Source organism: Natrix helvetica, assembly GCF_964273705.1.
Source record: "Natrix helvetica genome assembly, chromosome: 1".
NCBI lineage: Eukaryota > Metazoa > Chordata > Lepidosauria > Squamata > Natricidae > Natrix > Natrix helvetica.
The window spans coordinates 46,504,215-46,531,843 of record NC_138548.1 but is presented as its reverse complement, the minus strand read 5'-3'; the positions used below and the strand labels follow the sequence as shown (position 1 = coordinate 46,531,843).

General features: G+C 36.6%; 1 protein-coding gene and 1 long non-coding RNA gene across 9 annotated transcripts; one reads left to right on the top strand and one right to left on the bottom strand.

Annotated features, from left to right (window-relative positions):
• Positions 1 to 2: 2 nt before the first annotated feature.
• On the top strand, positions 3 to 8,321 carry LOC309385293. Of its 2 annotated transcripts, XR_014174201.1 has the most exons (4): positions 3 to 55; positions 2,062 to 2,181; positions 2,318 to 2,347; positions 7,534 to 8,321. It is a non-coding gene; the product is annotated as an uncharacterized lncRNA (long non-coding RNA). The 2 variants fall into 2 exon arrangements; XR_014174202.1 differs by lacking the exon at positions 3 to 55 and having other exon boundaries at positions 1,959 to 2,181.
• On the bottom strand, positions 2,813 to 22,725 carry ATXN3 (ataxin 3). Of its 7 annotated transcripts, none has more exons than XR_014174198.1 (12): positions 22,573 to 22,725; positions 20,309 to 20,473; positions 19,315 to 19,359; positions 15,759 to 15,844; positions 14,606 to 14,672; positions 12,588 to 12,675; positions 12,231 to 12,363; positions 10,895 to 11,070; positions 8,697 to 8,820; positions 7,113 to 7,198; positions 5,068 to 5,229; positions 2,813 to 4,390 (listed from the first exon to the last, which is right to left on the bottom strand). XR_014174198.1 is itself a non-coding variant. In XM_081939579.1 (11 exons), the coding sequence occupies exons 1-11, from the start codon at positions 22,594 to 22,596 to the stop codon at positions 5,135 to 5,137; spliced, it is 1,089 nt and encodes a 362-aa protein (XP_081795705.1). In that variant the 5' UTR covers positions 22,597 to 22,725; the 3' UTR covers positions 2,813 to 5,134. The 7 variants fall into 7 exon arrangements, 3 of the variants coding, with proteins under 3 accessions (XP_081795705.1, XP_081795706.1, XP_081795707.1); XR_014174199.1 differs by having other exon boundaries at positions 2,813 to 4,030; XR_014174200.1 differs by lacking the exon at positions 2,813 to 4,390 and adding an exon at positions 8,328 to 8,411 and having other exon boundaries at positions 5,177 to 5,229.
• Between the last annotated feature and the right edge of the window lie 4,904 nt (positions 22,726 to 27,629).

Here is a 27,629-nt window from a genome sequence, read left to right as displayed (position 1 = left end):
GGGACGCTGGAGGGCGGAAAGGTTGCGCTCTCTCAGCCTAAGGAGGACCGGAAAGGTAGCTTTAGTTTCACCTGGCTTTACACCCCCCCAGTCCTTCCAAAATTTTGAGCGGCGCAGGCACGACGCTTTTTGGAAATCCATTTTACCTTGGCTAATCCCCAGCTCGACATGCAACTGTATTCCTATTCTTTGATCTTAGACCTTTTCCCCGCGTAGACAAATGTGAAATATTTAACAGGATTATAAGGTATCCAGAAATACTTGTGGCTGCCCCTCCTTTGTGATTTCATCAGTGTTTATGAACAGTAAGACCACTTTTTATTCAGTTCCAGTACGATTAAAAAAAAATACTTTCGCAATAGATGCCGTCTTCCTTTTTAGTCCGTTTCCCAAATCTTTAGACGATCATACGTGCAAAGACCGGTTGTAAGTCACTTTTTTTCAGCGCGGCTGTAATTTTGAATGGTTGCTAAAGTATTGGAAAGTTATCCAGGCCACTGGTTTGTTATTTGTATATCCCTGATCATTATTAAGACATCAGCCAATTTCATTTGTATATCCAATATAGTATCTTTTTCTGTATCGTTTTTGTAGCCTTGAACTTTGTAGTGTCAGTCTTGTCCAATAAAATATGTTCCTCTTCCATCACATTAACAGTCTATTTATAGAGGCAGACATTGTTAATATTAACTTCCGGCTCCATTGTTCAAAAATATCCTTCAGTATGTCCAATGTTAAAATAGTTTGCTCCATTCTTTATTAGGAAGTCAAATTTAAATGTTTTTTTAATTGTAATCTTTTTTCAATATTCAAATCATATCACGTTTCTTTTCAAGATGTACTTCAAAACCAAAGAATTTTCCCACAGGAAGGAGTCTTATAATTAATTGAAAAATATTATTTCAAATCCAAAATCATAGTGCTAATCGCCTTTTGCTGTTAATTTCAAAAGCACTTTCTTTTTAAAAAATTAAGTCCTTAAACTTGGATTTAAAACATCTTTTGGTAAGACTGATGCTGTAAAACTGGTTGCTCCAAAGGTTCCTAATAGCTTAGTTAACAACCAATTTCTAAAAGTGATTAGAAAAGTAAGCGTGTAAACCCAGAGTCATTTGGAAAGCCCTAACTTGGTTTGAGAGATGGCTATTCTCTCGTTGCCAGAGCTCCAAACCTATCAGAGACTACTGTCTGACGTTCTCCTCACAAGTAGTACTGTACGGAGCACTTCTGGTGTCTTCTCTGTCCAAAGAGGAATTATGAAGAGACAGTCTACTTTTTAGTTCTTTTACCATGGTTGCCAGCTCTATCTTCAGTTTGCCATTTCTTCCTTAAAAGTCCCCATTTGCAGTGTTTTTTTTCCCATTATGAAAATGCATAATGTAGCCAAGGTTTTAAAAGTTCATGTTTGCACCTGAACACGCATAATAATGCAAGGGAATATGGTAAGAAAACTGATGAAGATGATTCTTCTCTCAACTCTAGGTGGCTTACAAAAAAAGCAGTCCCAATTTAAAAAAAAAAACCCAAGCAATTGGTAATCATATGTGCCCTGGCTCATATTTATACTTCACTCCCCATGGAGCTGTGCTCTTCCTGGGCCAATGCCCAGTGGGATAACCAGATTTCAAAACCCATTCTGAAGCCAACAGGGTTAATTTACGGTATATAAGCTAATTTAGGCCATAATATAGTACATCATATTCCTGGGCCCAGTGGCCATACTCCTTTGTTTGCTTGTTTATTTTACATTGAGAATCTATTTTGTCCTGTGTGATGCACTATTATTTTCAAAAAGTTCATAAAGGAGCCATTAGTTATCACAGAGCTGAAGATAAGCTGGGCTTTGCTTTGCCCTCAAATTACAGCTTGTTCTTATTTATACAAAGGTAATTGTTGTATCACAACATATTTACAATTTTATTATTAAATTTTTATGCTGCCCATCTTATAAGGCAACTCTGGACAGCTACAGATTACAGGATTGGGACTATATCTGCAGCATGTATTTTCCCAAGCACCTACTGACTGAGGACAATGAACCAAGCAATTTTTGCCCTATAGAATATTATGCCATCCCTCCCGGGGAGTGAGATTGGCTCCATCTCTGATGTCCTTGCAGAAGTCCCCCAAAACCTGGCTGTCGATAGGCTTGGGATCTCAAGGAAGTGGTGATTTAATAAGGTAGCTACATTGCTTGTAACATCTAAGAATCTTTTCTAGCAATTAAATGTTTTAATTATGAAATTAAATATATATTTTAGTTTTAATAATAATTTTCAATATTGTGACTTTGTTTTTTTTATTGTACATTGCTCAGGATCATGTTTGCGAGATGGGGGCATATACGGTAAGTATGATAAATAAATTCTAGAGCATTGATCTGGTTATGCCAATGGAATAAAAAACTCTTAGAGGATATTAATTTAAAAAGGCCTTGGCTATGAAGGAAATCCAGATTTTTTTCAGGTCTTCCACCAAAAGTGGATTCTATAAGTTTTCAGTTTTAGGAATGTTCACCATTACAAATGGACAATTTTCAAGGCTGTGCATTAATGTAATGCCTAAGTAGAGAAAATTTTAAACTACTAAAAATCTCTCCCAAAATCTACTGCATTAACTTTATGTAAACCACGAAACATTTTACCACAAATTGACACTTAAAGAAGGGTACCACCTTTTTAAAGTGTACATGTTAAATGGAAAAATATTTTTTAAAACTTTGCTTCATAATTTATATTGTATATGTATTGAAAAGATAACTTGCTTTGAGGAAGATACACATTTGAAAGAAGTGGATCTAAATTCATCCAGATTCAACTTGTCCACAAGGACACAATTTATTGGAAAAATAAGAAAAAATAAAACTATGGTTTTTACAGACTAGTATGATTTCATTTCATAACTTCTATACATCTTTTCATATATTTCTTTTCAAGTAGTAGCTTAAACACAATTAAAATGAATGCATGTGGCTTTATGTAATAAATGCTGTTTTTTCCCCAAAACAACGTGCAGTTAATATGGTAATTTTTTGTTAATAAATAAATTAGGCAGATCTAAAATAGCTACCTTCAGTTTACTGAATTGGCAAAGCTAGATACACTCTTATAGTATTTATCCCTGGACCAAATCGCAGTGCTTGTACTTCTGTAATAGTTTCACAGAAATCAACAACATATGAAACATGAAAATAAGAGGCATTTGGCTTTCATATTTAACTCTCTCAAATAATTTTTGTAAACAGATATTATCAAAATCAATTTTAATATTGTATTATTTTTATAGTACCATAATCTGTGTACATTTACTAATCATTCAGTAGCAAAGAATGACACATCAACATGGTGCAATATAATAATTTCAAAATAATTTGCAAAACCTAATCAATTTCACAAGATTTTTTGTATATCTGGCAAGTATCCATAGGTTTAATATCATTTGTATCCAAAACTATAGCCTTAATATGTATATGTAAACAGAATGTGTGCTTAAAGCATTTTTTCAAAAAAGAACTATTTTTAATACAAAATGCCAAATTCAGTCATCCTGCAATATTTGTTATGTAACATTTGACTATCAGAATAAAACTAGCTTACAGAATTTGCTTCCCAGTTTCCCTTGGTAACAGAAACAGAATAAACAGTAAGGTGCATGAATGAAGACCATTCATGAAAAGCTGCAAATCTGTTACAAGAAGACATTCATTAATATCTGATAAAATACATACTCATACACATTCATTTATGTATATCCATTTTTAACACTTAAGTAACTGTGCAGGGTTCATTTCAGATGTTACTAATGCATATTAATAACGTGGCACTGAAATCATGGCATCAAAATCTTTTTTAACTTCCTCACTTCAAAATTAATATGGAATCTTGGAAAGGCTATATAGCTCAATGGCAGAGCATGTGATACACATGTAGGAAGTCCCGGTTTAATTCTAATTATCCTCCTTTAAAAGCAATTCAGGTAGCAGATTCTTGCTTGAGACTGGAGAATCACTGCCAGAGTAGGTAATTCTAACCTAAGTGGACCAATAAGCTGATTCAGTACAAGGTAACTTATGTCCATCTTGATAGTATTAATACTTACAGAAATATCTAACAGAAGATAACATATTAATACCAACTGAAATAAGAATTATAACAACATTTATCAACTATATCCAACACTTGACTTCAGTTAATTGGATTCTAGGTCTTTGCTGAATATATATACTAGATCAGTGCATCATAGCCAGTATTGGCCCAACATTTAGTAAAAAAAATACTAAAGGCATTTTTAGAGCAAAACAAGGAAGAAGTCTTGAGTCTGCTATTGGAGCGGGTTCCTCCTGTGTGCCCATCAAATCAGCTTTGGAAGATTGGAATGCATGGAGGCAGATCTGGAGGAGCAGGAGAATAAAAGCAGGATGTTCCATTTTATGATGATGATTTTAATACTCTAGCACAGTCTTCCAAAATAAGTTTGATGGTCTGCAAATCTCTTGCTATTCTTAGTCAAATGTTGTTAACTGATTAAATTCTGGAATTAAGCTGATGCATGTAATTCAAATATCTCACAAAAGTGAAGGTGATTTGTGTTATATTCAGTCTCTTAATCTGGAATCTTTGAAGTGCACTGTAAACATGATACTTAGAACGCCTTTGAGCATACATGTGAAACTACAAATTTTTAGATTTCACATCATCTTATTTAGCAAAAATCCAAGCCTTACTCTTATAATCAGGTGATGCTCGATCTTCCTGTTAAGAATACATCCTGCAAGAAAAAGCTATCACAACTGAGAGAGCTGCTCCCCATACAAAGATCTGCAGATACCATAAACTCAACCTGAACATCTATGGATCAGAAAAATATTGAATGAGATTTTATTGAATATTAATACTCCTTTTCTCACTGTTCTGACTGAATAGAAATTACCCAGAAGGCCAACAGTATAACCATAAACTAATGAGATTTTATTGTATAGTAACCAAATTGTTTTTTTTTAATTCTGATCCTCAGTCTGAAATCTCACAACTGTATCTTGCTTTGGTACATCAATGAAATGAACCCTACCTTTATGCCACCCACACAGAATTAATACAGAATGTAGCGTTCAGATTAGAATAAATATAAGTATTTGTCATTTCTTTTCCTCTGTATTCAAGCTGTTTGTAACTGTTTCCAAAGACATATTCATAGCGGCTTGAAGCATATCATTTTCACTGATATCACCTCCTGAGAAGAAACAAGAAAATAAGATATATTAGTTCTAGAAAATAAAAATTTAAAAAGACAGAAAAAGATCTAGTTCTGATGCTCGTAGCTTACTAGTTGAAGACAGGAGTGGGAAACTTCTTGCTGTCAGACAGGCCTATCCAGGAATTACCAAAAGACCTATTAACCCTTTCCTGCTTTCTGCTACCAATTGTGCAGTATGGGCAGTCAGATCCACTTTACCTTTGTCTTTTGTTTTTAATGAGTCAGATGATGATCTGACTGACTGATGTAAGTTAAACCTCTGCAATGCCATGTGGTTTTCAAGTCAGGTAGGAACTTGGATTAACTTGGAAGTAAATCTAGTTCTCCACTCTAGGTTTAGGAATTTGGTAAAGAGGACTGGGGTCATTTCTCCCCCCCCCCTCTATTTATCCTTCCCTTGGTACATTGATAGAGAAGACTAGATTGCATTCAACTACAGATTCCTCTGAACAGGAAAGCCCTTGGCTTAATATTAAAAATAAAAATAAATAAATTAGGAAGCCTCGAACCAAAGTTAGCAGATGCCCATCTTTTTTTTTCAGATATTTTGAGATGTGTCTGAACATTTAGCTTATACATTTACTGCAGAACTACCACAGGTTTTCAGAAAAGTTCAAAACTAAACCAAACAAAAAATAATAAAGCTGACATAAATTCTAAAAGAAAAAAAAACAGCAAATATTTATTCTATTACATTTACAGTCTACATTTCCTGTTGGGCTAAAAGAAACCAACTATATTACAATCAGTGAGGAATTGAATGTGAGTCTTTCTAGCCTGCCTTGTTCATTTTAAGCACTACACCACAATGGCTCATTGGCCTAGTTCAGGGGTGTCCAAACTTGGGAACTTTAAGACTTGTGGACTTCAACTCCCAGAATTCCACAGCCAGCTCTGCTCTGCTGGCTGGGGAATTCTGGGAGTTGAAGTCCACAAGTCTTAAAGTTCCCAAGTTTGGACACCCTTGGCCTAGTTAGTTAGTTATTCTATTTCATTAGTCATTCTTTGAATAAATACCAGAAAACATCCTTCACACAAAATGTATTTGCTGCTTCTGGTAATCTGTCCCCAAGCCTTTTACACTTTTAAGGTTGAATAAGAAGTGATGCTGAAAAAATGCTAGCCACCTCTGCAATTAACACAACATTGCAATGATGATATTCAAGATGGCTAATTCCAATGTGCATTCTGCACAAAGTGGAGTTTTCTAAAGTTAGTCTCATATATAAAGCATTGTGAACCCTAGCCACAGATTTTCAACATATGGCTAATGGCAGAGAAGTATCTATGGCATCCAAATAGGTTCGCGATCAAGGGTGAATTTTACCCTGTGCCATTGAGACCATTAGAATTAGAACTGATTCTACGAGCAGTCCCAAGTTACAAATCTAATCGAGGAGTGATCCAATTTAGAGTAAACTGAACAGATTCTTTTCCCAGTTTATTAGTCCTCATCTATTACCAGACTCAAGCATCAATTCCAAACAAGTACTACCATGCTTGTACTTGATGAAAAAGGACAGAACTGGGCATCATTCACACAATGGTACTTCATTGCTATTCTCTACATAACCTCTAAAAAGTAGATGGCTCGAGATAATCACAAAACACAAAATGGTATTTTGGAAGACATCCCCCACCCCCCAATGGAACTGCCACAGGGCAGAGCATCAGTGCTTTCTGAAACAAGTTGTCTAAATGTCAGATGGCATTTCCCAGAAGGATATGCTGACCAATGATACAGAAAGCTAATAAGATATTTGGTAAAATGTATTAAACAAAGTAAAAGATATCCTTGGCTAATCATTTGAAAGAATAACTGGAAAAGTGTGTTGAAATCTGGCAAATAAAAGCGATACCTATGTCATTAACTAGTGCATGTGAATTTGTAGCTGCTTCACCATGGAATTGTTGAATCTGAACTTGCTTTTGCAGCTGCTGCTGTCTAAAACAAAGAAATATGCAGCATTATTATTATATGTAGGAAAGCCTATAACTTTATGATTCCTTGCCTTTCTTCATCCAATTTAATTTTTCCTATTAAATAATGAAGTAATATTTGAAAAGTTCACAGTGCAGGAAGCTGGACCGATATATTTCAATTTTTGCACTACACACATTAACACACACATGTATGTGTATGTATGAATGTTAAAAATATCCAATTCTAAAAACTGATCAGGTAGGTGTAATATTTAAAGTATATTGATCCCAGAGAATTAGCCAATAAGCTTATTAACAATTGTTGACAAAACACCACATTTTGGTCTTTTCTCCTAGATTCCATTTTTCTCCGAATATACAACACAAAAATATTTTCGGATCAGACTATTGGGAATTACATCTAATTCCAAAGCCAGGAGATGAGAAGCCATCCTTGAAAAGGCTAAACCAGTGCATTCTCAGAGAAAAAAAGAAACAAAAAAAAAATATTCCCAGGAGCACCTGAAAGTTTTCTGATCAGGATATGGAGTTTGGCACATTACTATGGTTGAATGTGCTTCTGGTCAATAATTATAGTGATGATTATTAGAGGAAAGTAAGTCTGCCTGTTGATGCACTTTCAGTTATTACCTTTCTTTGAATTAATGCAACATAGAAACTTTCTTCAAAATAAAAATGATAATCACAGATGATAATTATACATGTACATAAAGTAGATAAGAATTATAGGAGTACCAATTGCTAATGAATGTATTTTACTATTACATAATAAGGAGATGTATTTTGGTACTATATCCAAATTAATTTATAGTCTAGAACAAGCCAAAAGAGATGGATTCAGTAATATAATTGTGAAATAAGGTCTTATTAAAAAGAAGCACTAAAAAGAATGATATCAAGATGCAGGCAGTATAGTATTTTCAATTAAAAATAGTAACACTGCTGTTACATGAAGTTTGCCAAGAATTAATCAATGAACACATAAATATGGCACTAGAGATCAATTATCAATTTGCTACTAGATTATAATCTATACTGCCCTAAATTAAAAAAAAATACTTAAGTCATCATGATAAAGCATCATACATTCATTTGCATTTCAAACTGGAACAATCATCTATATAACTGACCAATGAATTAGTTACGTAGGTAGCGTGATTTGCCCAAGAACGGAATCCTGCTATCTGCAGCCAGCATGGTGCCTCAGTCTTGTACTATAATATCAAGCCAAAAGAATCAAGATATTTGCAAAACTGAGTGAGTGGTTCAGGAGTTTAAGAACCAGTTAAACACTGGTGTGAGTTAATTCGGGAGGGGGGACGACACCTCAGCACTCTCCTAGTACTTTGGACTACAATTCTATGTTCTACCCAGCATAGTTGGTATTAGAAAAGATAGGAATTGTAATCCAAAATACCTGAAAAACATCAAGTAATAAATTTAACAAAGGCTTCTGGGGCTTGCCACTCACAAATTATGCTTTACACAGTTTACATTACTTTTCAAAATAGGCCTGTCTTCGACGCCGCAATTCTTCTGATGGGAGAGATTCAGTTTGGCCTGTTGCAGATGAGTGTGGAATGTTCTGTGTGCAACAATCTGAGAAGCCACTTCGATGTTCTCCTAAAAGTCACACACACCCACTTATTGGGAAGGTTAAGTTAACCAGGATATTTACTACGTGCCGCATAAAATAACAAAAGCAATCTACAATACACATTTGTATAATAGTAATCATATAATAGAAAAATTAAACAGTAATAATAAGGAACAATCTTTTGTTTTAAAAAAGGAACAAAAGCAACTGTCACCAATTATACTTTAAAAGTATAGAACAAACCAAATCAAACCAAAAACACCCCCAGATTGGTTTCCTCCACAGCTGGCAATAAAAAGGCTGGTGCCAGTTAGACCTGCTCAGGGAGGACATTCCACAAACCAGGACAAGATCCTGGCTTTTATCCTGACTGTAGAATAAATGGAAGCTCAAAATGAACACTTTCACCTGTGACCTCAGTTCTTTTAATAGAACTGCTTTTCAAAACCAGGAGACCAAGAGGTCTAGTCCTGCCTTAGTAATCTTTATTTGCAGGAACACATTTTTTAATTCAAAAGATAAGACCAATTTTCTTTGAGTGAGCAACAAAGCCAACTCTTACAGATCTAGTCTCAATGTGTTCATATATGTTCTCTCTTCTAAATGTATTGTATCTAGCTGCTAGTTCCATTTAGGCCCTTAGGAAGACCTTTGTTAGGGCTAGGAATTTGAGCCTGCCATGAAGCAGATAGAAAGAAAGAGATAGTTAAATCTTTTAATAACTGCCTAAAACAGTCTTGAAATGCTGTCACCTTGTAATAATATCAATGTGAGACACAGTATTTTGAAATTATTATTCCTACCTTAGACCTCAGAATTTGGTTACTGAATTAAGAGAAAAAGTAAGATTACTCTTTTTGTTTTTACTCTGATGGAATGGGAAAAGCAAGAAACTAATTTTGACACTTAACCACCCTTCTGCCATCAAACTGCAGAACTCAGTAAATTGTTCCTTATCATTCAACTTTCCTCACACTTCCATATGTTTGAAAGTATAAAAGAAATAATTTCTTGCAAATACTCTATTTTCTTTCTTCACCAAACTTAGTATTAAATCATTCAAACTTGAGAATAAATCCTAGCATTTGATACCTTCAGAAAGAATCCCATTCTGCTCCAGAGAATAAATTTGTCTGAAAAACTGAAATTACCGTATTTTTCAGAGTATGACACACCTTTTTCCCTCAAAAAAAGAGGCTGAAAATCTTACACTGAATACAGCATTTTTTGCCTCCCGAAACCCTGCCCCTTCACCAAAATGGCCATGTAGAGCCTTTAGGAGCCTTGCAGAGTGCTCCTGGGGGCTGGGGGAGGGCAGAAATGAGTGAAAAATGGGCCATTATTTGCTTAATTTTGCCCCCCCTCCCCCGCAGCCATCCAGGAGCACTCTATAAGCCTCCTAAAGCCTACCCATGCCCTTTTTTTAAAAGAAAAAAACAGGCCCATTTTCATGAAAAACAGACCTTTTTATGCTCGTTTTTTGGAGGGGCACCCCCCAGGAGCACTCTATAAGCCTCCTAAAGGCTATTCATACCCTTTTGTTTTGAAGAAAAATAGGCCCGTTTTTTGCGAAAAACAGTGCAAAAACTTTTTTTTAAAATTTGCCTCTTCAAAACCTTGGTGTGTCTTATACTCCGGTGAATCTTATACTCTGAAAAATACGGTACTCCAAAGCACACTAGATGAAACACTGTTATTTACTACGGTTGTGCAAGTGTTTGAAAATGATTTGGAATAAATACTTTTGATTTAGAGATTATGCTAAGTCTAAATAAATTCTCATTTTTAAAGTGTGCAAATCTTATCTCTAAAGACATTTTAAAGGTATATAATGCTTCTGTGAGCAGAAAATTTGGTGTAAGGGTGACTGGCTCACTTTGGGCCAATCGCTGTCTCTCAGGAATAGGAAGAAAGTCATGGCAAACATGTCCAATGTCTGGCAGACAAAACTGCTGGTACTAGGTCACCAGGAGTCAACACTGACTCAAAGGCACACACACAAAAAGCTTTAGTGTAGTTTTTGTTGCTTGTATTATGTTTGAATAAGATTAAGCATACAAACTATCAATTCATTTTTTAAATCAAAATATAATCTGTTACCTTGCATACTAAGTTGAATAGCCCTCCGGAGATCTGCTTCTTCATCCTCCATATCAATTTCCTGTCTGCTGAGTGCAAGTGCTTTTTGGAAATTTTCTTCATCTTCATCTAACATATTGGTATTATCCAAGGATTGGTTAATATCTAGTGCTTGTTCTAAGTCTGGTTTTTGCACCCTGGAAAAGTTAAAACAGAAAAAAAACCCATTCTTGTTACAAAGCCAAATGCTACGCTATATCTAGATGAGTGGTAGAGAGAAGGATTTTGTTTTTAAAAGATACAGTGAGCATAAAAAAGATGGCTATCAATTTACAATACAATAGTAGAGTTGGAAGGGACCTTGGAGGTCTTCTAGTCCAACCCCCTGCCTAGGCAGGAAACCCTATACCGTTTCAGACAAATGGCTATCCAACATCTTCTTAAAGACTTCCAGTGTTGGGGCATTCACAACTTCTGGAGGCAAGCTGTTCCACTGATTAATTGTTCTAACTGTCAGGAAATTTCTCCTCAGTTCTAAGTTGCTTCTCTCCTTGATTAGTTTCCACCCATTGCTTCTTGTTCTACCCTCAGGTGCCTTGGAGAATAGTTTGACTCCCTCTTCTTTGTGGCAACCCCTGAGATATTGGAACACTGCTATCATGTCTCCCCTAGTCCTTCTTTCTCTTAAACTAAACATACCCAGTTCCTGCAATTTGTTCATGTCAGAAGCATCACAAAATAAAGCATACCATATGACATAAAATTTAAAATATTAAATACAAGATTAATATATCTCCAAATTAAACAGATCTTGCCCAGAAACTAGCAACATTGTGTTCTGTCGTGCTGCTGCCATGAAGTCTAGTGTACACTGATCGAGACACAAAGGGCAGGTATACATACTGTATGTGTTGCCGTCTCCATGTTACCACAATCACAAAAAATAGAAGCCAGAAGTCTCTGGATCTTGTTATACCCATGCACAGTTTGTTAATGAGGTCAGTGAAATTATATATAGCACCACTAACACTATCTATATTTAATAATTCTTCTAATAGCTGCATTTGCACAGATAGCTACGAAGGTAGTCCAAGCCTTTTTTTAAAGACTTACTTTTTAAAAATTCCCAATTCTTAAGAAAATATACAGAAATTATGCAAAACTTATTTTGTATTTGGTATATCTCCTATTAGACATAGATAATATTTTTATTATAGGCAAACACATATTTTGGTTTATTCCATGTGTAAACATAATATTACCTTCTACTTTTTAGCTCCCATTTTCTTTGTTCATAATCAGGCCTCAAAAATACTTACACTGAATCCATTAAAATACAAGCATTTATTTACCTTACCTTTGATCTCTTGATTGCAGTGTGTCTTCGCCAATTAATTCTGGCCTTTGCATTTGCTGCACCCGAATCATTTGCAGTAATTGATCAGCTTCACAATCAGGTAAGTCACCTTTTACAACAAATATTGAATAACCTGAAAGATAAAAGGATATGAACAGATTAGGAAGATAATCTAAAAATTAATATAAAATACAGTTAGTGGGCAAGGCTCTAAAGGATAGAAAAATGTTCTTTATCAATAGGGGGCAATTTGGTTATGTATTCTGCATAATTCAGTCAAACAACATAGGATCAGTGTTTCCTTAGATGAATATTACAGCACTATTACAGCAGTCAGCATCTGAAAAGTAAGATTACCTTCCTGTTGTAGCTGGGCCAGAAAAAGTGCAAGGTAAGTATCAGATATTAGTTCTGGACCGGTCAAGAGAGAGTTCAAGTTGAACCACTGTTCAAAGAAAGAAAATTAACATGCAGTGTGATTATTAATAATATATTTTAATACATAGCAAACCATCTACTTACTACCAGTAAAAATTGTTTTACTTAAAAAAATTAAGTAAGTATACGGAATATGCAACCAAAGATAAATAAAAGAACTATTTTGTATTACTTACTACCCTGTTTTCCTGAAAATAAGATCTATACCTAAAATAAGCCCTAGCATGTTTTTTGCATGTGCACCTAATATAAGCCCTACCCCAAATTAAGCCCTACTTGAGACCCTGCACAGCTGGCCAGTTGACCATTCTAGCTGGTTGCTTGCTGTGCCGCAGCCACAAAGTGAGGCAGGGGGGTGGAGCTGCCTCACACACTCCGGACTGGCTTACCTCAGGACCCCCACAGCCAGGCTACCCATCCCCGACACCTGCCTTGCTATGGCACCAGTACCTCATGGGAGGGGGGGGGGCAAATAAGACACCCTCCGAAAATAAGCCGTAATGTTTATTTTGGGGCCCAAAAGAAAATAAGTCCTGGTCTTATTTTCGGGATAACATGGATATACCATGGGATAATATTATTTGTATAAATATGATGGCCTGCAAACAGCTTCTCAGATACAAAACTCCTAGTCTCTTCTAGTCATTCTCAGATAGTATATGCAAGTTAATGGATGCATTTAGTTATATGGGAAAAAACAAGGCTGTAATCAAAGGAATGCCTTCAATACTTAGCAGGAAACTTAACATATTGCTATTTCTGCTGTGAAAGCATCTATTGCAGTGCAAACGCCTGGTTTTAAATTAGAAAAACTGATGAATCAGAAACATCAAGGGGAAAAAATCTGGCTGCTACTCTCTAGTCTACATATTGCTAAACCTTTCCTGTTTGTCTCTTGTAACTTTCAATTAGCAAAATGATGCATCATAGGGCAACAATTTGTGAATCAAGATTCCTGAAATATGTTAAGTGAAAAAAATGTGTACAAAACCCAGGACCCATTACTCCCAGGGAATCGAAATTTCAAATATCTTAAGATGCAGCTGTAGCAGCAGCAGCAGCACAGTCAGCTGCAACCATGTGATTGTGATTTCCAGTGCTCCCTGCCAGTTTCTCACAAAGTCAGTGAGGAAGCTGGCAGGAAATTGGAAATCACTCTCGTTCCCACTGTTGTTCCCACTGCTGCCCACCCATGGTTGTTTTATATTTAGATAAGAAAATATTGATAAAGGATGATCCAAAAGGTTGTAGGTTGTTTAATACACAACCGTGATGGCGAACCTATGACCCACGTGCCCCAGGTGGCACACAGAGCCCTCTTTACGCACGTGAGCCGTCGCCCCAGCTCAGCTCCACTATGCATGTGCGCCTCCCAGCAGCCAGCTGGTTTTCGGGTCTTTGCCATGCATGCGGGAGACGCGCGTGTGGGGGTGCATGCCAGGGGGGGGTCACACATGCATGTTCAGGGGGTGGGATGCACACGGGGGTCATGTGCACATGCACAGCATGGGGAATTGCATGCATGGGGCGCACACAGGGTGGGGTCACGCACACATGCGCAAGGCTCACCGGGAGGGGCATGCGCATTGTATAGCAAAAGTGCATACGCACGCTTTTGGCATGCAACGACAAAAAGGTTAGCCATCACTAAACTACAACGTTTTAAATCTGTTCCAGCTTCAGAATGGAAATACTGAACAGTAGGAACAAACCCGCTCTGGGATAGAATAGAATAGAACCAAAATGTTTCATCAATTGTATCTATTTATTTATCTATCTGTCTGTCTGTCAGATCCGTCTGTCTTTTTATCATCTACCTATCTATATATGAATGCAGTGTTTGTCATTAAACACGCACTAAATTTTGACTGAACTTATAGCCAATTACAATGGCAAACTTGACATTGATTTTAAAGAAGGAAAATAAAGAACTTTACCTGTTTCCCTAATTTTCGTACTGTAAACCAGTGCTCTTTATAGTTACAAATAAAAGACCTTTCATTTCTGAAAATAAAACACAAAGTATTCAGAGAATTAAATATTTGAGCACAGAAATATTAATCAATGTTATCATTTTTGCATTTAGAAACATCATACTGTAGTATTAAAGCTACGATTTGGATTATGTGAACTTTTCATCCACAGATTGTTCAGAATATTTAATAATATTGTTTTAGAGATATATTTATCATTATATATGCTTGATAAATACAGACATACTGTTGATGTTATTAAGCAGATACCATTCAAAAGCAGCATTCTATTATGCTACAGATACTGAGATGTCATGAAGGCTCAGGGGACAAATGAACATGTAAGGCAGCGATGGCGAACCTTTTTTGGCTCGCGTGCCACAAGTGGGAGCGCAGGGGGAACGTGTGTGGGCGTGCCACACCCATAATGCAACACGCACGCCCCAGTGCGCATGCGTGCACAACGCATGGACCCCCCATTTTACATGCTTTTTTCGCCCTCCCCAGGCTCCAGAGGCTTTATAGGAACCTGGGGATGGCAAAAAGAGCCTCCCCCGCCCCCCCGGAGGCCCTCCGGAGGCTTCAGGGACCGTCCGGAGGCTTCCCTGAAGCCTTCGGAGCGCTTAAAACCACCCTCCGAGTAAACTGGACTTCCGGGTTGCTCTGAGGGTCGTTTTAAGCGCTCCGAAGGCTTCAGGAAAGCCTCCGGACGGTCCCTGAAGCCTCCGGAGGGCCTCCGGGGGGCAGGGGAGGCTCTTTTCGCCCTCCCCAGGCTCCTATAAAGCCTCTGGAGCCTGGGGAGGGCGAAAAATGGCTTTTAAAAAGGGGATCTCAGCTGGCCAGCACGCGCATGCGCGCTGGCCAGCTGACAGGGCAGTGCCTTGCGTGCCCTGACAAATGGCTCTGCGTGCCACTTGTGGCACGCGTGCCATAGGTTCGCCATCACTGATGTAAGGCCTCAATAATATGAAACAGAAAATGCTGAGTGGATAAAACCAGAACTTGAAATAGTAATTTTCAAAAGAAGTTCTGAAGGAAAGGATAAGTGTTTTTTTTTCTTTGCATAACTATTATTATTCTTTAAATGGAAGCAGGGAGCTAAAAAATAAAGTCTTACATAGGTTCGATCCCGAGCCTCTGATACTCTGGACTGTTGAAGAGGATTAGTTCTAAACCCCAAACTTTCAAGGCATTGCTTATAACCTGTCAAAAAACAGCACTTTTCATGAGATAAATCAGTCAGTTATAAAATGTAAGCAATGCAACCATTTTAGAACTATAAAGACAAATATATTAACTAAATTCACAAAGTCATACTCAGAACTGACCACTGAAATCAATGGAACTTCAGTAGTCAGGACTAAAGTCACATTGAGTTTAATTTGTTTGCTCTGATTAAATCTGGACCCATTCTATTGTTTCAACTAAAGTGAGAGTGGGGGAACAACCATATTTCATTAAAAGAAAAACACTGGGCTAAGTTAATTAAGAATTAACCATCATGAATCTACATTAAGCAGGCCACATATAAAATACATTTAAGGGAGGATAACAAATATACAATTTGAAAACGAATTTGGTCTTTCAAAAAAACTAATTGCATTTGGAGGGGAAATGATAGGAAGAAAAAAAAAACAATTTGATTCCCCCCCCCCCCAAAGTCACATTATACACCTGAGTTGTATTTGCTCTGGAAGCATCAATTTTATTCTGACTGTCAGGTCATTATGTGTAGCTGGTAAGATATTTAAAACCTACTGGTCTAATTCTTTATATAGTGAAATTCCATTTCAACTGACTATTTTAGGAAGGAAGTGTCCCTAATTCAGGAATATCTGTTAAACACATAATACATTATTATACTGATAAGTGTCATTTGTGAGAATGCATGATTTATGACTTTACCCAAATTACGTGATGCAAATGCTGTAAATCACTACAGAAATTTAGTTCTTTGTGAATGAGACTGCTGTAATGAGATTTATAATCTACAGTTTTATTTTATATTATAAAAGACATTCATTTTTTCAAGGGCAAGATGTTCACAACCACTTTAAAATGCCAGTAAAATAATTTAAATGTTGAGTAACTATCCCAAAGGTGTTTCTTCAAAAGGAAACCAGACTTTCTTTGTTCTTTCTTGAAGATGTTTCACTTTTCATCCAAGAAGCTTCTTCAAGTTTTGATTGAATGGTGGAGAATGGAAGGATTTCTATTTCTATAAATATTCTCACATGATACCAATGATCTACTGTTTACAACATAGTCCTATCAGCAATTCCAAGAAGGTTCCACATCCATTTGCACTATTAAGGTGATAATGAGGACTCAGATAAACCTCCAAGTAGCCTCAACAACTCCTAAAGAAAGTGCTAACTGCAAAGAATATAAATCCTTCCATTCTCTACCATTCACTCAGAACTGAAGAAGCTTCTTGGATGAGAAGTGAAATGCTTTCAAGGAAAGACAAAAAAAGTCCAGCAGCCTTTTGAAAAAGCACCTTTAGGACAACCATTACCTAGATGACTGAGAATCTCCATAGACATGTTGAGTGAATATTTGCATGAGAAGTATATTTTTGGACATCACCGAGTCTTATAAAAACTCAGTATATTCTGCATATTTTGGACAAAGGAATATATTTGTTCTTAAATTTCTTGATTGAAATATATTATTAGTATAAAACTTGTTTGTCAACTATTGGGAAATTAAAGAGAGAAATTCACCCTGCTTCCCATTTTGTAGAAGAGGAAAAAATAAAAGCAATCTATAGACAAGTATAATGAAAAATTGCAGATTAAGTCTGCCAGCTTCAGTGATTTCAAACTTGATACAAATATAGTCAACTTTGGATAAAGTTTACTTTGTTGTTACAAACTACTGTACTTTGCAGAGCGTATATACTATATAACTTACATGGCTCTGAAGTATTTGTTCCTAGTTATTATTTACTTAGCCTAGTTATTACATACAACAATTTATCCCAAAGCAGCCTACTATAACAAGATAAATACAGATATTCCTCAAATTATAACTATTTCTTTAGTGACCATTCAAAGTTATAATGGCAGTGAAAAAAGTGTCTTACAACTAGTGCTGACACTTACAACTGATGTAGTATCCTCATGTCACATGATCAAAATTTGGGCACTTGGCAACTGGCATATATATATATACATATACATATACATATACATATATATATATATATATATGGCTGCAGTGTGATCATCATATGTAACCTTCCCAGTCAATTTCTGACAAGCAAACTCAATGGGGGAAGCCAGATTTGCTTAATGAGTCACTTAACTACTGCAGTGATTTCTTTAACAAGGTAAAATTGGGCATGACTCACTTAATAACTGCCTTGCTTAGCAACTGTCCCAATTGTGACTGTATGTTAAGGATAGTCTGTAATTAATTACAGGGGGATGTTGTAACAGTATGTGGAGATAAGCTTGGATATGGGAGTGGAAGAGATACTGCCAAAGAGAAAGTGGAAGGTTTGAACTATTAAACTTACAAGATTCTGTTAATGTAACCTCACAATCAAGTAGAATTAGCTCATCTGGTCATGTTTCCTGTCTTATCTGGAAATGCTGACATCAATTTTGAATAGAAACTCTGCATGCATGTGTGAGCACATATTTGCACACAGAGGGAGTTTTAGCTAGGAAGCAAGTTTGATGTAGTGATTAAGGCACCATGTTAGAAACCAGAAGATTGTGTTCTGATGCCACCATAGGCTTGAAAGCCGGCCGAGTGATTTTAGGCCAATCATTCTCTCTCAGCTCAACTCACTTTATAAGGTTGTTGTTATGAGGAAACTAGGAGAAGGGAGGAGAATTAAGCATGTTTGTTGCTTTGAGTTTATTTATAAAGTCATAAAGGTAGGATAAAAAAATCAATATCAATCTCCCGCTGTCTCTTTTACAGCTTGAGAAGTTGGTGAGGTTCCTTTCTGAGTCTCTCTCTGCCTATTATGCAGTTGCAAGCTATGCCTTCTCTTATTTGATCATCCTCTAGGCTGCATCTTTTCTCTCCATCTCCTGAAGTCATCCCCATGTGGATTCCCATATCCCATTCCCATATGTGTATGTATGCCAACTTTTCACTTTGTAATGATTTATTTGGAAAACTTTACACATATACCTTATAAAAAGTACATTTCCACCATCCTTGATGTACAATACAAAGGAAGAGTTTTATTAATTACATCATTATAAATAAATAAGCTCATCTGTTTGTCCAGAAAAAAACTTAATGCAAACTTTTTTTAAATCCCAAAGGTCAGCTTAAGGGGGGGGGGGGGGTGAAATAATGTATTACATTATCAATTTTGCCAATGTTTCCATCCCATCCTAACCTATGTAGAAAAATTATATAAATTATTAGAATGCTAATATTCTACTGAAAATCAGTGGGATGTAAAAGCATAGAAGCTATTTACAGAATTGCAATCACAATGTAGGTTTGAAACATAGTAACCATGGATTTGCTCCTTGTACATTTTGGGAGGCAAACATTTACTTTAAGAAATATAGTCACTGAGCACAGCTGTTTCCTAAACAGCTCTTAAATAGGAGCCCAGGGAATTTCAATAAGCATTTTCAAATGTTGTATTCTAAAAAAGTTTGCACAAATTATAGAGCAACTGCTTAGAAACTGCTTACTTGAATTGAGAAGAAACCACTATCATCCATGTTTCCTGAAGGTTGCTGTTCAACAAAGAATGCAAAGGAAAGAAGATTACATTATGTGCTACAGGAGCTTTTGGAAAATTATATGTAGAGAATAAATTCAGTTAATCTTAAACTTTATTCACTCTAAAAATATTTTTATTGAACCATTCTGAAGGCATGAGAACAAAGGTAACGTTCTGGGATATGTCAATGAAAAACAGCAGATAAACAACACCAGACAAATACAAAAACCTAGGGGTTAGTATAGTAGCCTTTTTCATGTTGATCTTTGTACACTCATTTGTGGCCATCAATTTAAAAGTAGCTTGGGACAAAATAAATTCTGTACCTGAAGTTCTCCAGTTTCTTTCTTTTTTTTTAAAAAAAAGAAAAGCTTTAGAAATGTTAAACAGAAGCGTCACTGAGAAATTGACTGTAATTCTAATACAGGTAGTTCTCAATTTACACCAGTTCATTTAGTGACTGTTCAAAGTGATAATGGCACTGAAAAAAGTGATTTATGATTGTTTTTCATACTTATGACCATTGCACCATCTCAATAGTCATGTGACCAAAATTCAGACACTTGGCAACTGACATGTTATGATGGTTACAATAGCCAGGAGTCATTTGATCCATTTTTGCGACCTGACAAGCCAAGTGAATGGGGAAGCCAGATTCAGTCAACAACCGTGTTACTAACTTAACAATTGCAATGATTCACTTAACAATTATGACAAGAAAGGTCATAAAATGGGACAAAACTTACTTAACAAATGTTTCACTTAGCAACAGAAATTTTGGCTTCATTGTGGTCATAAGTCAAGGACTACCTGTATATCTGGAGATGCTACTCTAGGAAGGAGAATAAATAACTTTACATTTCATCATTCTGAAATTCAGCTTCAATATAAGCCCTTTCAGTAAGAAAATATGCAGAACAAAAACTGGCAAATAAATGTAAAACCACCTGAAGAGCTGTTACCTGTAAAAATGTTCTATATTCTTCACTAGAAACTCCACCCTCCGCCATTCTTATTCTCTCTTCTTCATCTAACTGCTGTGCAATAGAAGACAGTTCCACAGGACTGAAATACTCCCCTTGCAGTAAGTTATTCAAACAATGCTGGGCACACAGAGAACCTTCTTGCTAAAGTATGAAGAATTTAAAAAAATACAATATTGTATGATCTTTTCATGTTTATTGTTCAAAAACTAGAGTAAATATAATCCTTGAAGTTACCCTGCTTATGTGTTAACCAGAGATAGTAAAACAGATACATTGCGATAGTCTCCCTCATGATTATATTTTTAACATATTTTGCACTATATTTTAATGTTTATATCAATTTGAACTATTAAATGAATACACTGTACATGGAAGTGTTTTAAATAAAGCTCATTGTTTCCATTAAACTATTCAGCTAAAATTATGCCTATGCATGCATATGTACTTGAACATACAGTATTTATATATAAGTATGTACCCAAACAAGTCCAACTAGTTCTGCATGCAATTGCACAAACACATTCATAATGGTTATCATTTAAGTTTCCTAAATCACAGTCCTTAGTTTTCCAATATAGCGTTTTTATTGTTCCATCACATTAAGCCTTACATAATACTGACTATAATCTATTTTTATTACCTATTATCAAAAGAAATAATGCACACCAGTCAGCTGTGTGATATATCTGGTTTAGTGCTAAATAACAATTTTAATGTAAACTTAATCATAAGAAAATCAGAAGTATGAATTTATAATTATAACATATCTGTTTCTAAACATAAAAGTTGCATCTATGAGGACTTAAGTATAGGGATTAAGGTTGTAACAAAGCAGAAGAACTTTAGTAGAAATAATGATCAACAACAGAATATTATTGACAATGTTTAAATTATTATAGTCTTCCTGACTGGTTTAAATCAATATGAGTTAGTCTTAGACCAAACTTCTCCAGCATTAAATACCTCTCAGTGTCAGTTGCTAAACAACATAGATGGCAAAGTGCTATTACATTCACATCCTGCTTGAAGGTATTTGGTAGCCCATTGAAGAAATGGGACTACCTTCTTAATACAGCTCTTTCTCTATTCTCTGACCAAAACATGCCTAATAAAAGCATTTCTATATATTCCAGGGTAGCTTAAAAAAATTTTTCACACCAGAATCACCAACCCTCTGGGATGTTTTTAGGGACGTGTAACTCTTGGGAGGGGGAAGCAATTAGCAAATTTGTCTTGTGCTTTAAAATGTTCTTCCTTAATAGCTATATTAGTTGGATACTTAATGCTATTAAATCTCTGCCCTCTTTCCAAAACCTCAAAGAAAACCTGTTTGATAAGAAAATGACAATATATCATTGCCTTCAGAATCAATCAAATGTAACATCTTATCTTCCCCCAAAAAATGTATATCTAGAGATTTCAATACTGCACAAAAGAAAGATTAAGAAGAAACCCAAAGTATTCTCTTCCCCTGGCAGCAATTATTCAGGTTATACATAATGTTGATGTCAAGGAAAAAGGGATCATATTAATGGCAGACATGAGGCGCAAAGAGTTTCAAAACAACCAGTTCCATCAAGTAAGGCAGGAAACAAAATCATGTACTGTATCATTCTGCATGTATACACACCAATAGCTGAAAGGAAACAAGGAGGGTATATACATGCAGCACCTCATATAAAATGTTAGGGTTTAGTAACACCAATTCATGTGTTCTTGTCCTCCATGTTCAGCTCCCACTTCCTTGTTTTCTTGATCATTGATCCTGCCAGCATGGTTAGGGGCCGATGATGCTCGGTTCACTAGTAAGCCTGGGAGAGGAAACGCTTCCTTGCACCACCCAGCTACGGGAATATACTTTAAAAGCATCATCTTAAAGAGTAAGGCGTCCGTTTTCAACAAACGTGACTGCTTCGCCTCCCGAGGCAGGCGACGGGAAAGGCAACAATGTTTCAAAGCTCACACCTTTATCGTATAATAGCCACAATCCTCTCTTCCCTATTGGAAACTCTTCGCCCGCCTTGCCTTTTCTAAGTACCTCCGAATCTCAAGAAATTGGGCTTTATTCTTATTCTTCCCCTCGGCGGTTTGAATATAAAAGTATAAAAGACTAAAAAGGGATTTTCGTAGCTTTTGAACGACCAAGGAACCGAAACGGCAAAGTTCTCCTTTCCCCTCGCTTCGCCCTCTTTTTAACCTCACACCCACCTTCCGTAAGGGAAGGCAAGAGGCTCACTCACCCTCTCGTGAAAGATGGCCTCCATGTTTATGTGTCTCCCACCGCCACCATCGGCTTCCACACCACATGATCCCACCCAGCCAATCAAGCTACGCTCTGTTCCGTGACCCGCTGCAGCCAATCGCGAGGCTACTTCTGCCTTCCGCCGTGCTCCCCTTGACCCGCCTCGATCAGCGCAACAAACGCCCCGTAGTAGTCCGTCGCAACGCTCTGCGCGCCTCTTGCTGCCCTGCTCCGGCGTTTCCTGACGGCGGACAGCGCAGGAAGGGACCCCGCTCGGGCAGGCTGGCGTCGTACCGCCAGCGGGGCATTTTCAAGAGTAAACGAGGATAGGAAGCGCAACGATAGGAAAAGAACGCAACTCTTTACTTGCCTACTGCATTTGGGTCGGAATAATAACAGAATGTAACAGAGTTAGAAGGGACCTTGGAGGCCACTTAGTCCAACCCGCTGCTCAAGCAGGAGACTCTATACCAGGGGTCCCCAAACTTGGCAACTTTAAGACTTGTGGACTTCAACTCCCAGAATTCTCCAGCCAGCATAGCTGGCTAGAGAATTCTGGGAGTTGAAGTCCACAAGTCTTAAAGTTGCTAAGTTTGAAGCCCTCTTGCCCTAATGTCATTTTTGGCAAGTGGCTGTCAGGTCTCTTTTTGATTCATCCAGTGATGAAACACCCATAACTTTTGAAGGCAAGCTGTTCCATTGGTTGATTGTTGGAATGATCAACAATCGATGGCAATGCTTTGCTATCACTGCGATTTTATATTGTCGGTTTTTCGTTTTGATGTGCAGGGCTACCAAATATGGGCTGCCAAATGTAGTTTCATATTATTCTCTTTCTGTTTAATGATCACCAGAACTTTGGCAACTAAGATGTCATAGCCTTAGATTTAAAAATCAAAATAATCTTTCTGTGGGATGATGCTCAGTTATAGTACGATGAGTGCACCTCTGGAAGACTTTAAAAGAACAGGTTAGAGCATGGGTGTCAAAACTCATTGCATCACATTGCCATCATGTGACATTTTGAGGCATCTTCCCATTTGCAGAGCTGGGATGGGCGTGGCCTGCGTGTGACGTATCTAATCCGCGGGCTGCCAGTTTGACACCCCTCCTATAACTTAGAGGAAAACGAACAGACTACTTTTGGAAGAAAAGGACATCTGCCTAGCCAGCAGGGGTGGGTTCCTGCCAGTTCTAACCTCTTCTACAGAAGAGGTTCCACAAATCTACAGTGCCATTTAGAACCGGTTCCAGCTCCCTCCCCCCGCCCGTCTGCACATCATCAAGATGAAGAGCGAGAGGAGGAATTCTGGGAGTTGAAGTCCACAAGTCTTAAAGCTGTCAAGTTTGAACACCCCTGGGGGTTTTTTCTAAAGGGTTAGGGGTGCAAGGGTCTTGTAACTTGACAGCTTTAAGACTTGTACACTTCAATGCCAGAGTTGCTGAGCCAACATGACTGGAGGATGAATTCTGGGAGTTGAAATTCACAAGTCTTAAAGCTGTCAAGTTTGAACACCCCTGGGGGTTTTTTTCTAAAGGGTTAGGGGTGCAAGGGTCTTGTAACTTGACAGCTTTAAGACTTGCATGCTTCAAATGCCAGAGTTTCTGGTTGCTAAGCAAGAGTGTTGTTAAGTGAGTTTCACCACATTTTACAAGTTGGCCACTCCCACCCGGTCACATGGCTGGCAAGCTACTCCCACAAAGCAGGCCACACCTACAGAAGAGGTTCTAAAAAATTTTGAAACCCACCACTGCTAGCCAGCCAAATCAACTGTGATAATGAATGGAGTAATAGATGTTAGTTTGCCTGACATCCAAAACACACTTAGCTGAGGCTTTTTCAGTAATTACAATTGGTTGGATTTATAACGTGCCAAAGCTTAGCACATTACAGTTTTCTATAAACACATATTTAATATGGTATATAAGAAACAGAAACTAAATATTTTAAGGAACTAAATATTACAGTCACCATAAAATATAACCCCTCAAAGGTGGTATCAATATTTTGTAAAAATAATAATACATGTTTTAAATCTATTTCAAGGTACTTTTATTTAAATGCACAAAAAGATCAATTGTCAGGGAATAAATTCCAGAATAATTTATGCAAAAAATATACATAATTGTATTTGATCCCTCCAACTACAATCCTATAGTTTATAGGATGTAACTATATCCTCTGAAGTTGACTGAAAGGTTCAGGTTCAGAAAGACAAACAGTTTCTCAGGAACAAACTGTACCAACTTTCTTTATACTATATCATCAAATTGTTTGAATTACATTATATAGTTGGGGCTACATACTTTTTTAGTATTCATACGATGAACAAAGGTAATACTAGATTCTATTTTCTTTATGCAGCAATCACTTATTTAAACTGTAGGGGGATCAACTCTCATTTGACACATTATTTCCATGTAGCATCTTCACCAGGTTTCAATTCCCTATAAAAAGAAAAAAATATTACAAGTTTAAAAATAAATTATGACAGATTAGTACATTATACATTTGAAAATAGGTTTAAATAATTAGCTTTAAAAGTGGAAAGCAAAGATAGAGTTTATAGGTAATCCCTATATAACAATTATATGCATAATTAGCTTGTTCTTGCAAATATTTGTGAAGAGTTTCCCCTGTTTGGTATTTATTTTTTTAATCCCACTTTTATTATTTTTTGTAAGGTAGCAAACATACTTAACACACCCTCTTCCTCCTATTTTCCACACAACCACCACCCTTTGAGGTGGGTTGAGCTGAGAGAAAGAGATTGGCCCAAATTCACCCAGCCAGCTTTCATGCCTAAAACAGGATTAGAACTCCCAGTTTCTAGTCTGAGTTCCCCATGTTGTATACATCCAGAAAAAATGATTGTTTTGAATTTTCCAGCTGCAAAACTTATTTCACCCCTTCCACCCACACCTGCACATACGCAGAACAAAATGAGGACAGGAAAAGTAAGTTTTCCTCCATTCAATGTACAGTGCTTTGATTTCAGCTGGCTCACATTTCCCCCAAATTGTAAAGCAATAGGAATAGCATTCAGATAACCACCAAAAGATGAACTTCAATGTTGTCTAAGATGCTATTCCTGATATAATTGGGGCAACTGATTCTCTTAACTGTGTAACCGAGAGTACAAGTTAAATCATCTATTATTTTTACTAACTGAGGAACAGTTTACTAACTGATTGTTTAAAACACTAAACAATCTGATATAAAAGTTGAAACAGTTCAGGAAATCTGCAGCATTTGCAGATAGGGCAAGAGGCAATGATACTTTATTTTAAATTCTAGAGTTGGAAAAATAACACAGGCAAATCTTTCTTTACAGATAAACTTAAAATCAATAGGATAATACAAGCAAAGGAAGTTATGGAATTTAATTATATATTATTATATATGTTCGTATACACACACACAGATAATATTATATAACTGCTGCTTCCATTGTGAACTTTTTCATCTGCCTTGGTATAAATCAGTAAGGATAAACATCTGTCAAGTATATCTAGGAACACAGTAACCATATTCGGCATTATGTATAGCTTCAAATCATATTTGTAGCAATACTACCTATAACATATTACAATATAAATTATTTAAAGGAATAATTTAATGATTGTGAATTTTTACACATCAATGAAAATGCAGTAACAGCTATATTTACCAATACTTTCCTCAACTATACAGAAGCAATTTCATCATCCAGAAAGAATAAAGTGCTTGTAAGAAATCAATTAAAATAATTAACCTTTGATATAATTTGCTCTTGTTTCTAAATAGTGCGAGTTTCTCATCATGCTTCTTGTCAAAGTACCATCCAACCAAGAATCCTATGGGACACAATGTAAGAGGCCAGTGATCTCGCACCAAGTGGATAATAGTCATGGTAGTTACTAAGAAAAAGGACAAAGAAAGGATTACAAGTAACGGCATATTTCCACATGACTATCATCGCTTATAATGAAAGATGAGACCTATTTGGCTGCAAGTTAGTTCACTGTTATTGTGAAACAAGTCCTATTGGATTGATGTGGAATTATAGAGGAAACATAACATTTTATGTGGAAAATCTTTTATTGCAACTTAAATTTTGTATGGAAGTATGCTGGCATTTGTAAAATGATGAAACATGAATGGGGATGTCACAATGGAATCTTTCCGCTTACATATGATGCAAATACACAAGGAGCCAAGTTTGTATCAAATGTATCCATCATTTGCCAGGCTTGCCCATTAAAGACTTTCTTATAATAGTGAAACAAATCAAAGGAATTGCACTTGGTAAAAAAAATGAATGTAATTGAAATGTGCAAATCCTGTGCACAAATCCCAAAACTTTGTAATCCCAAATAGGATTACAAAATACATATGTATTTTGATGTTATTTACTATATTCCATTTTGTAAATGGGTCATTTACTATAGTATAATATAGGTTAATGAAAAGGCCAAAACAACTGCTAATAATACCAACACTTTGAAGTGTCATTAAAAAGAATCACCAACCTGCCCTTCAAACAGAACTGCAAACATTTCCCTTAACAACTTGCTTCATCCAATTAAAAAAAAACTTTAAAAAATCTGGGAACTACAAAACCAAAAGGCCACTGTCCGTCAGTTTTGCCCAGTGTGTTGGTATTGTTTATGTTTTAACTGCAAATCATCCAGAAGAACTGTAGTTATATGAGGGGGGGTGTCTATATACATAGAATCAATCAGCTTTATTTCTAAGAAATAAAGGTTCCACGTGTATTCTTCTAAAGTTAAAGAAAAAAAGGATGGCTGCAGCCCAATGCTTTGCTTGAAAGTGACACTGGCCAGGACAGGCCAATATTTCTGATTTATTATGGGAATTCCTTTTCTATTGCAGAGCTGTAGCTTTCTGAAATGGATATTTAATTCCCAGCCTGCTCCAGATGCCAAAAAAATGTCTAAATCCTTTCGCATGGGAGAAAGTTATACAGTACTAGAAAGAAGTCCCCTTCCCCAACGTATTTTGCCCAGAATATGATTGTACACCCTGAGCAATTAACCCAGGAATACCCCTTA